Source organism: Malaya genurostris, chromosome 3 (genome assembly GCF_030247185.1).
Source record: "Malaya genurostris strain Urasoe2022 chromosome 3, Malgen_1.1, whole genome shotgun sequence".
NCBI classification, from domain to species: Eukaryota; Metazoa; Arthropoda; class Insecta; order Diptera; family Culicidae; genus Malaya; species Malaya genurostris.
In genome coordinates, this window is record NC_080572.1 from 66621097 (window position 1) to 66633207 (window position 12111).

At 35.7% G+C, this 12111-nt stretch overlaps 1 protein-coding gene across 1 annotated transcript; it reads left to right on the forward strand.

Moving 5' to 3' along the window:
• The first annotated feature begins 4537 nt into the window (after window positions 1-4537).
• LOC131438646 (sphingolipid delta(4)-desaturase DES1-like) lies at window positions 4538-11856 on the forward strand. Its single transcript, XM_058608799.1, has 2 exons — window positions 4538-5569; window positions 11732-11856. The coding sequence occupies exon 1, from the start codon at window positions 4593-4595 to the stop codon at window positions 5556-5558; it is 966 nt and encodes a 321-aa protein (XP_058464782.1). The 5' UTR covers window positions 4538-4592; the 3' UTR covers window positions 5559-5569; window positions 11732-11856.
• The last annotated feature ends 255 nt before the right edge of the window (window positions 11857-12111 follow it).

Consider the following 12111-nt stretch of genomic DNA (forward strand, 5'->3'; position numbering starts at 1 on the left):
TTAAAAGATGATAGCTTTAGTTTTTATTATCGGTAAATGATTGGAGAAAAGGATTGCTAAGAGTGCCGCAATAATCAAAAGAGAAAGTAAACAAAGAGAATCTCTCAATGTTACATACGTCGTTTTGTACATTTTATACAGAAATTTTTTTTTCTATATGAAGGTGACACCTAATTTTCACACTATTTTTGTAAGAGAAAAACAATAACAAATCGTTCCAGCAAACTGAACGATTATATCGTGCAATATGTCGTTCAACAAACGCTCAACGACCAACAATATATAATCACTTGCTGAGTGGGTATGCATTGAAATAGTTTTGACGTATTCATAAAGGACTGACAATATAGTATTGTTTCGTGTAAGGGTCGCTAGACAATACTCTCGGTCTTGTTCAGTGCCGGTATCTACACGAAACGGTGCCAGACAAGTGTGAATACACACATAAAAACGTTTGAAAGAATATTACTTGAGGACCGCTCATAAATTACGTCCCCCTTCCCCTCTCACCTCGTAGACTTTCGTAGATTTTCCAATAACCCCACCTCATTCATTCATTATTTACATTCTGTAATAACCGTTGTCATAAAGTCTTAGTTATTCAAGTTATTCAAGAAGTAAAGATATACAATAAAGCTCAAACAGCTTCACTGGATGAAAGATAAGAAAGCAAATGTGATTAAACTCACACATTATGTAAACAACCGTTCGTGTGCAAACGATTTTTAGATGAGTAACGATAAAACAGTGAGTTAACACACAGTTCTAATGTTTTTGTAATATCTTTCATAACCAATAAACTTACAGTTTCCCTTGAAAAAGACCCTTACCAGTGATCGAAACGTCGGGCAGTATATCACCACAGACTAACAGACATGACAGTATGAGTAAATTCTTATAAAAATCATTTTTCGTGATGCACTAGTTCCACCTATATTGTACTGCGCGAACTATTTACTATCGGTACACCCCTTGTGTAATGTGAAAGTTTTTTTACTAGTTGGTTTTCCCTCCTTTGTCAACACCGATCAGCTGCTTGCAGTGATACCCGATTTCATCATAATATTTAACTTTTTTAGCGATGTTGGAAGGTAACCATTTATTTTTCTCAACGTTGCTCATCTAGATTATTTTTTATTGTGTTGGTAATTTTCATCCGATATTAAGTGGCGGTAGACCAGAAGCAAGTAAATATTGTAACAAAACGAGTTCGATTTTGTATTGCGTTGAAGGATGAGAAGTAGCACAATTATGTATATAGTTTTGGCAATATGTATTAAAACTGTATCCTGCATGAAATTCGCATGGACGTATACCAATCAATACATTACAGGTAATTCTGTATAAATGGCAACTCTGTTGGTAAATGAAAACAATAAACACAGTCTATATGACAGACAGGATGTTTTTGATAGGGTAACGTGGCGACATCATGACATATGCGTGTACTGTCCCAACTAAAGGAATATTCGAAATGACCGTTAAAATGATTGAAAAATCTAATTTGAGTGTCCTGTCTGTTAGTCTGTGATATAACAACTGTTCTTATTTAACAACCCGGTAAAGCCGAAACCATAATTCAGCTGTTTTTCAAAGAAGGACGTATCTTACAAAAGTAAACAAATCGAGGTTCTCTCTCCTACCAATAAATGCTTCAAAATCCTACAATTTTGTCTAAAAATTCGTATTCTACAAAAATCTCAATCTTGGTAATACCAAGAACTATAAAAGGCGAAACTGTCATTCCATTTGTTTACGCAAGTTTCGCCCTCCGTGTTCCATGCCAACAAACAGGGCGATACTTCAATTGCTGGTAAGGAAGGGCGAAACTATTTATTTTCTTTATTTTAAATAGTTACCGAACCTTTTATTACTGGAAATAGTAAAAGAGACAATAAAACTACTCACAGATTTGTCTTAGTAGCGAAAACCAGTCAATTTCATGAAAAATGCGCAAGGGCGTATCTTTATAATTCACACAGGAAGTATAAAAGTAAACAAATCGAAAAAGGGCGAAACTCTTTTTATGTTGATTTATTCAATGGATACAGAAGGAAAGTGGTAACATTTGCGTGCCTTTTGAAAATAAACTAACAATTTATCGACTAATCATAAATTGATCAGAGAATATACGATAATTTCTAAACACGATTTGAAACCAAAGTCGAAACATTCATCGATGATTTTCTCCATTTGCTGTCAATGTTAGATTCGCCGTTCTTTGAAAAACAGCTGAATTATTGCAGAATTGAAATCAACAATTTTATGGGTGGAAATAGTTGCTTGGTTCGATTTCAACCCCTGGGATGTATTTTTAGGCAAATGTTTACTTTCGCAATTTCAATCATTTTGATTTTTGAAATCCTGTTTTGGTTAGAAGAAGCCACACTGACAACTACTTCACATCAGAACACAAATATAAATGACTTCCTCGCGATTTGTTATTTTCGTGTATTTATTCGTGATCGGATATAGATGAGTGATAAATTTTGATCATTTTGTCACACTACTAACATCGGTCCTTCACCGATTTCTAAAATTCTCTGGATATTTCACTCGTCAGAACGCTCATGGATTGCAGAAGCAATTGACGTTATCTTCATTTCTCCTTTCATTGCTTGATTACGATGTGACTAAATAATAATCGGAAAGCAGAAATATTTAAATTTATTAATTTACTCCAATTAACCTAAAGTCCGATGACTTTTTGCAAAGAATAGTGAGCTTTATCAATTTGTGTTTATGTTAGTACTCTCTTTTATTTTTTCACTTCGATAGGAAATAGAAGAATGAAAGAAAAAAAATAGAGTCGCCTGTCTTTGAGTATACTTTTACTTGGTCATAGACCAACGGAGTATCTCATTTGATAATCATATTCACAGTACAGATTACAGTCGACGATGTGTTTAATCAGTCTGTCAATGTCATTCGACGACCCTTGGCATCTTAGAACATAAGCAGTGTGCCTTAAACATTATATTATTGAATAAAAAAAAAGTCATTCGACGTGACAAATTGCAATTCTGCTCTCAAGCATCATGCATTTGGATGAATACGCAATTTCAACTGTCTTTTTGATCAATCGAAGGAAACGCGCTGCCGGCTAATTGAACTAAGTAAATTGCTTGAAAAATTAGAAAAAAATTATGAGATTACGTACACTTAATCGGAATAAAACAAAAAAAAACTTAAACATGATTAGTATCTAACGAAAAAAAAAAGACTTGTGATCGGTGTGTGTTTTGTTGAATTTTTTTCCGTATATATAGGGCTGCTAGTGAACCCAAGTAGCAAATATTTTTCTTGTATTCTATTTCTTAACTATTCCCGCAACGATTGTATGATTGAAAAGGCGCACATTGCTTGTATGATGTTAAACAAGTTTCTTGTTTAATATGCTTCACAGCAGTAATAATGTTAAGAGAAAACTGGATATGAAACTGTTCAAATGAACATATTGTACAGTCAGGTAGTAAACCCGATCTGGAACATAATCCTATCAGGTTTTTGAGTTGGTTTCACAAGCAGTAATATGAATGATTTTCACATTTGTTACAAAAACACGTGAATTCATTTGTCTAACATATCCAACAAAAATAACCGTTTTGTAGCAATTGTGAAACATGCCAATTTTAACAAGTTCTAATTGCTACTTGGGTATGCCGTGGTGACCAAGTACAGCAAAGCATGCTTGGTTCTTCTAATCAACTGGGCTATCTCTCCATGTGTTTTCATATACAGGGAGTTTAGTTGGTAAAACAATTTCCCCAGTTAGGAGTTAGCTACGGGTTCGAGTCCCGTCTCTGCGGTAACATTTTCGCAGTTTTCATTACATAATTTCATTCGCATGTCAAATTTCCAATCTGTTTTCCCCATAATCAAACTAGTTCAAGACGGGTCTAGGTTCTAACAAAGATTAAAGCACAAATAGTTGAGAAAGAAACTGGTTATTTTCACAAAAATAAACTGAAACTTTGTGTGAAGTGAATGTAGCATCCAAATAGTGTCGTGATGTAAATACTCCCCCAAAATAGTGTCTATCGCGGTGACATTTGCAACGCTGAATGAGCAAAATTTACACACAGTCCGTATGCGAGCCTGTATATCTGTTTTCTGTGGTCAGGCTGATTGGAGAATTCTACAGCAAAGCCGTCGCATAAAAACGTAATCCGAAGTATCTCTCACGTAGAGTTATTACAAAGAACTTATTTAAAAATTTAAAGTACCCACCAGCACGAATATCGAAGTAAGTAACTTACCAAAATCTCCATTTTTTCTTCTCAAGCTATGACTAAACTGGCTCATTAGTAGTAGACTTATCTGATTGAGGTCGAATTTCCGCACAGGCTGTATTTATTGTTATAATTTATGAATTACATAACATCTACTATCGCCATACTAGTGCACAAAAAGTACTCATCAGCACGAATATCGGCCCCCGAATAAAAAGATAAGCTATATCGTTATCAATATCTTTCCGTCGGGTAACCTAAGTGTTGCTAAAATTTCTAATACGTTCCAGTTGTACATAAATAAATAAACTGAAAACACCAACATTTCTCATCCTTGAATTTATATTTCATTGAATCAAAATGGGACAACACGTATCGCGAAACGATTTCGAGTGGGTTTACGACGAACAGCCACATATTGGAAGGCGCAACGCCATGCTGAAGAAATATCCACAGATCAAGAATCTATACGGACCGGACCCAACGTTCAAATATATCGTTTCCGCGATGGTTCTGACGCAAGTGTTTATGATGTATTTGTTGCAGAATCAATCCTGGAAAATAATCACGTTGGTGGCGTACTGCTTCGGAGGAGTAATCAACCATTCTTTAACACTAGCGAATCATGAGATATCACATAACATGGCATTCGGTTATGGTAGACCTTTGGCAAATCGCTACTTTGGAATGTGGTGCAACTTACCGATCGGAATTCCTATATCGGTATCGTTTAAAAAATATCACATACTGCACCATAGATACCTGGCCAACGAAAAACTGGATCCAGATGTACCAAGTATTCTGGAAGCGAAACTATTCTGCAATGCATTTGGTAAATTCATATGGCTAATTCTACAGCCATTGTTCTATTCTTTGAGGCCTTTGTTTGTGAATCCACTTCCGGTGGAAAAACTGGAAGTTATCAACGCAGTGATTCAAATTACGTTCGATGGTCTCGTGGTGTTGATATTTGGCTGGAGAATGCTAGCATATTTGTTGATCGGTACATTCTTAGCTATGAGCATTCATCCGGTAGCTGGTCATTTCATCGCCGAACATTACATGTTTGCAAAAGGTTTCGAAACATACTCATACTATGGATCATTGAACTGGATCACGTTTAATGTTGGATATCATAATGAGCATCATGACTTTCCTGCGATTCCTGGCAGTAGACTACCTGAAGTGAAAAGAATAGCTCCGGAGTTTTACGACACTATACCGCAGCACACATCCTGGGTTCGAGTAATGTACGATTTTGTGATGGACCCAGCGGTCGGTCCATATGCACGGATAAAACGTAAGGCCTTGCAAGAAGCCAACTAGAAAACGTGAAGGTGAGTCATCACCAAAAGTATGAACACGAACTATTGATAAGTGGATGATTGATTTTACGCGAGCAGATAGAAATGATAAAATCATGTTGATAAGCTTTGGTGTGATGTGAAACATGTACGTTGAGATAATCCTGAAGAATGTTACATTGAAGATGGGGTAGTAGTGTGTACTTACTAAATATCATCTATATCGTATACAGCGCAATCCATCTATTGTCCAAATAAAAATAAAATTCTTATGAGGAAATACTGTAAAATGCCTACGCATTTCGAATGTGCCCGATACATGAACATGGTTATTATCAGAAAAAATAGAAAAAGAAGAAACGCACCAGTGTATTTATATAATTATAAGAGTGTTAAATGTTACATTAAATTCCAAAAAATGACCTAAGTTGTTCCTGCTTATATTTGAACTCTACGAACAGGTTTTACATCTACAAATGAAACAGATTTTAAGTTCGATGAAGGTTCAACCAATGTTGAATGGTTATACGAAACATCCAATCATACATCCAACTAATCTAATCCAGTTAAGGATCAAGAGTAAACCAAGTTAACTTGTTTTGGTAATTTGTGTATTACGTACATTTTATTTGGTACGTATGTCATAGATCTATGTATTCATAAATGCAGTGAAACCAGTTTATCAAAGTGGCTTGCACGATTGAGTTTCAAACAATCTTCTTTAGCAAAAATTTATTGTCAAATGAATGTTAAGCCTGACTTTCTGGATGAAATATCAGTTTTGATTAATTTTTCGCCAACGTTTGATGGAAAATTGCTTATATTTTATGAATGAAGATTTTAATTCCCTAATAAAAAAGGTAGTAACTCTGCTTCAATGCATTTGTATTAGATTGCGCTACACAAAATAAACAAAACTAAATATTTCTGTTACAAAAGCAGTTTTCCGGAAATAATAAATAGTTGTACGATAACATTTCATATCCATTGCCTTTCGCGTGTTAAATTAAAGGTTCCTTTTTGCGGGTTTATTTATAGAAGGTACGTAAACCTATATATCGCAATAATTTCTGCAAGAGGAAATCCATATAGGAATGTGTTTGTCGCTAATCAAATGTGTTTGTAGAAGTAAACTGGAATTAAAGTAATTTTTCTCGAGCAGTTTAAAGGAAAACGGAACAGTTTTAGACTAAGATTTTCGCTTTTCTTGAATTGCAATTTTAAGCAGAATCAACTGATTGGTATATTTTTCAACCATATGGAAGATTTATTGATTAAAATCAGGAAAATAAGCGCCGGAATTTGTTATTACGCACACATTGTTGACATTACTCATACGTTTGCAAAGAGTCTTGCTCCTTAACTAGTCAAGAATTCGATTCGGAATTCAGTATGATTTCAAAATGAATTCCGAATCAGATGCAAAAACCGATTCTGAACCTATCCGAGTCGAATCGGTTGTTGCATCTGTTTCGGAATCCATTTAGAAATCATAATGAAATTCGAATCAAATTCCAGACGAATTGATTGGGAATTTTTTCAAGAAACTGTGTGAATCATACAAGTGGATGATTCATTGCATACACCGTTTTGTAAATGAACTACAATTCAAAGGAAAGTGCCCATAAACGATTGCAGGTCTACTTAAATGGCTTTTATAGGCGAGTTGCTAAATGGTGATAATTAAAAATGGATGTCTGTTTTCTGTGTTCTTAGGGTTCGATCGATCTGTAGTTGCGGTCCAACGTAATCCTGCTTACAATTTTACGACTAGAAATGAAACAAAGTAAAAAAAACTGAACCGTATGATTGTGTTGCCGTTCATAGATGTCAGAGTTCTGTCAGATCAGAGCAGTTACACTTAGGATCACAAATTGACTTCAGCACACATTCATTCTGTGTAATTTGATTTGAACCTTTCCTTTTGCAACAGGTTCTCGGATAAAATAAAACGTGATACCAATATGATTGAGGCGATTAGTTTCTTCCTTCTGTGACATAGCAACAGCACCTCGGTTAGGACTGTAGTCAGCTGGGAGATTGATTGTATCTATTATCCTTCTCCAGACAGAATGTGTCTAGAGACCTTATTGAATTCGGTGGCAAAAAAAAGTTAGCCAAGCATAGATCCATAGACTCGGCATTTATGTCGTAAATAATGGTTGCATTAGGCGTTCAATTGATTGTTCAATCGGACGATGTCTTGAGAATATAAGTTTGTCTATTGTATAAACAACAATGGCAAACTGAGGGGCTTGGGTCTCCTAAGAGGATGATAGCCCTATTATCTTTCTCCGAACTGAATCAACTTCAAGGCCTTATGGAATCCGTCGGAAAAAATATCCAAGAAGACATGTACTGAGCTCCTTCTTCCATGTCGTGACAATTGCAGGAGTTTCTATTTTCCTACTTTCGATTACCAGATTCTTTCATTGTTTCAAATCTGGAGACTCTCTTCACTAAACTATCACCGCAGATTAACAGATATGACACTACGAGTAAATTCTTCTAAAATAAATTTTCGTGGGTCACTAGTTCCACCTATATTGAACTGCGCGAACTATATACTATCGGTAGACCCCTTGTGTTAAGTGAAAGTTTTTACCTTTCTCATACAGAAAGGTTATGCAATCACTGTGAAAACCGATTTTTCAACTGAGGCCCGGATTGCCGAATGTCATATACCATTCGACTCAGTTCAATTAACTGAGCAAATGTCTGTGTGTATGTGTGTGTATGTATGACTTTTTGGGACTTTGCAATTATCTCAGTCCCAGTCCCAGAAAGTCGATATGAAAAAAAATTCGAAAAAATTCCGATTTAAGCACAAATGTTGTATGGAGACTTTTTCCGAGGTGCTTAAACTTTTGAGAACTAGCGCTTTACGAAATTAGAGATGATCCCAAAATATTGGCACCCTTATATATGAGAGTAGTAAAAACAGCGTGTTTTGTCGGTTACGTTCAGGAGTGTATCGAAAATAAGCTATCCACATATATTTGTGTTGTACGCATGTATTTGTGATGGTTATTATTGCTCAGATCACAGCATGCTATGCGTTTGGCTGTCAGCTTTCGTTTGTTTACTTGTTTGTGCGGTTGAAATTCTGCGTTTTCAAAATGTCGCCTATTGAGAAGGCAGTGAAAATTAAGGTTTCGGACACATGGCGCAGTGAGAAGGGTATTACTAGGCGAACATTGGCGAAGCGGTTTGGAATTCATCATGTCAGTGTTAAAACCATCATTAATAAGTTTGGGGAACAATATTCTTTGGATGAGCTACCAGAAAGAGGCAGAAAATCCGGTTCTTCCAACCCGAAACTGGACAAGAAAGTGGTATCTTTAATCATGAAGAACAAATCAAGGTCAATACGTGATTTGGCCAAAAAAAGCAAGAACGAGTGTCGGAATGATCCAGCGTGTCAAGAGGCGAAATCACCTGAAGACCTACAAGAAGCAGAAAATCTCGAAAAAAAAGTGTAGAACGGAAGAAGCGAATAGTAACAAAGGCCCGGGAATTGTATTCGCGTCTTTTGCAGTGTCCGGATGCATGCGTTTTGATGAACGATGAGACTTATGTAAAGGAGGACTCAAAAACCCTTCCAGGTCAACAATACTTTATTGTCGTCGTTGGGGAGGATGTGAGCGATGCGGACAGGTCGATTCAAGTGGAGAAATTCGGTCGGAAAGTACTGGTATGACAAGCAATTTTTACACTACCGGAACTATAAAGGCAGAAATCTATCCATCTGAGTGTCTTTAGAAGAGATTGCTGCCTTTACATAAGAAGCATAGCACACCTCCACTGTTTTGGCCGGATTTAGCGTCGACTCACTATGCCAAAACCACTCTCAATTGGCTTGCGGAAAAGGGTATAAATTTTGTTGAGGAAAATATCAATCCACCAAATTGCCCTCAGCTTCGAACCATCGAACGTTACTGGGTAATCGTGAAGAGGGTATCCAAGAAGACTGGTAAGACAGCTAGGAACATGCAGGAGCTTAAAAAAATTTGGGCTCAAGCGTTAAAAAATGCGATGCAATACTTTTCCGGAGCTTGATGAAGAGCGTTCGATCAAAAGTTCGAAAACTCGTGAAGGAATAACTTAAATTTCATCCGGTTTTCTTTATGCTGAAGTTTACCCTCGTACAATAAAGGATCAATTTTTAGTTTGAATAAAATATCGTTTTTTATCAGAATTTGAAAGAAAAAATTGTGGATAGCTTATTTTCGATACACTCCTTACTTATATCATCATATCGCAGGAACCAGTAGTCGCAGTCATTCGAACTTCGAATTTGATCAATGGTCCAATAGTAGCTTTCAAACGAGCCTAAGCTTGTTAAAATCGGTTCAGCCATCTCCGAGAAACTTGCGCGGTAAAAAAAAACAACGCGATTTTTCGGTTACGTCACTTATATCATCATATCTCTGGAACCAAAAGTCACAGTCATTTGATCTTCGAACTTAATCAATGGCCCGATAGTAGCTTTTAAACGAGCATAAGTTCGGACTCAACAAAAGTTTAAACCGTCGTTTAGAGTACGATGGTAACATCGTATAAAATATTCAAAATTTGAATAAAATCTTGTTTGTTAGTTGGTGACCGTACGAACCGATTTCGAGCATAAGTTCGGACTCAACAAAAGTTTAAACCGTCGTTTAGAGTACGATGGTAACATCGTATAAAATATTCAAAATTTGAATAAAATCTTGTTTGTTAGTTGGTGACCGTACGAACCGATTTCGATTATAGCGATTCTCAAGTTCCATTGCTGGAAGTACATACAATAGTGAACTCACTTAGTTTTCTTAAGAATAACTTGCGCGAGTAAAGCACTGTTTCATACTGTATGTTATACTAGTTAATGCACAAACAATCCCTTGGTTTATTTCAAAAATCGAAGAGAAACATTTTGAATAGAATACTAATACTGTGGTATATATATATATGAGAAAGACATCATTACACCACTAGGTGGATTAAAACAGGTTTTCTACTAGTTGGTTTCCCCCCGTTTGTCAACACAGATCAGCTGCTGGCTGAGATGGATGGAAATGAATCGTCGCAATAAATTTTGAGATAACGTTGATTATATACACTGAAGTCATTTTTTATGCGAATTTACGTACCGCAAAAAAAACGCATAAAAAACCGCATAACTCTGAAAATTCGCATAAAAAAATCGCATAACTCTGAAACTTCGCATAAAAAAATTGTTCGAAAGAATTCTTTCTTATCTATTTATTTCAGATTGTTTCATCCTGCAAATGTCCTTTTCTCATTTTGTGATATTTCTCGTCTCTCAAGAGTACAATTTGCTTGAATCATATTCACTCGTTGCTTCTGTTGACACCATTTTCAATTAAAAAAGTTTATGGTAAGCATTGTTCGTTGTACGACAGTCATACACTGTATATTCAGTGGAAAGTACATGTTAATAAATAACACGATAAAACTTCAAAACTTTTTTGGTAGCTAGCTACGCAGAGCAACAATCACATGACAATATTAGTAGCACATTTACTAACAGACTATCTTTTGCTGTTATGCATGTGGAAATGTAACATGCATCGAACTTACAATCTTTCCCTTTCCAAGTATATCTGCATTCGGACGTGGCCGTCGTAGGTATTAATCAGCATTTAGGTATCAATGCAGCTTGCACCATGTAAAACAACGTGGTATTCCCAAGCATGTTGATTCCAAAGAGAACAATTTGCAACCTATTGGCCGTGATCAATTCTGGAATCATAGTTGATCTCTTATGTTAATGCTGATCCGGAGATGGCTTGATTTGTTTATTTCAAGGTAAGGAAAATTGACCACTGATCCTTTTTGTAGTCATTTGCGATGACCATGATATCACAAAATTCTATGAACCGATTAATTCAAAATTTTAAGGTGTCGTTTCGAAGGTATTTTCATCAGAAAAAAATATATATTCGGGAAGTGCAAATATTTGACGGTGTTTTAATGTCATTTCTGCTCGAAAGTGCAAAACCAGAGCAATCTACGCCACCAGTGTTTTTCAATGAAAAACGCCAATTGTGTATAATTTCTAAAGCCAATACAAACCATGCTTTGCAGCTGCAATACCTACACGAGTATTGGATTTATTTATCACGAGAATTATCATAAAGTTACATTTTGCTCATAATTATACTAACTAATAGATGAACTTTTTCTTTTCAGAGATTGAACAGAGGATTGTTTCCATTAACATCGATGATCTCGTGAAATATTGTTCGTCCATCTTTCAAATAGAATAAGAAGTTTCATAGAAACCACATGGAAGTTATTAATGTCTCAAAAGGTGACAATCAAATGAAAATAAATAAAACTTGCATTTACGCTGTCAGTTTTCATTCCACTATCGATAGTACACGGACAAAAATCCATTGCCGGAAGCATTACTAAAAATCATAAAATCGTGAAACATGTCCATCATGTCTTATTATTCATGATTTCATGAGCAAAATGATTGATATCATGAACAATAAGACATCTCCCATGAAAATTTATTTGATATCGATTATTTTGCTCATGTAATTTCATGAGAAGACATGTTTCAT

Bases quoted from the DNA above. Each gene is read 5' to 3' on its own strand.
- LOC131438646 (XM_058608799.1), top strand. From the start codon at position 4,593: ATGGGACAACACGTATCGCGAAACGATTTCGAGTGGGTTTACGACGAA.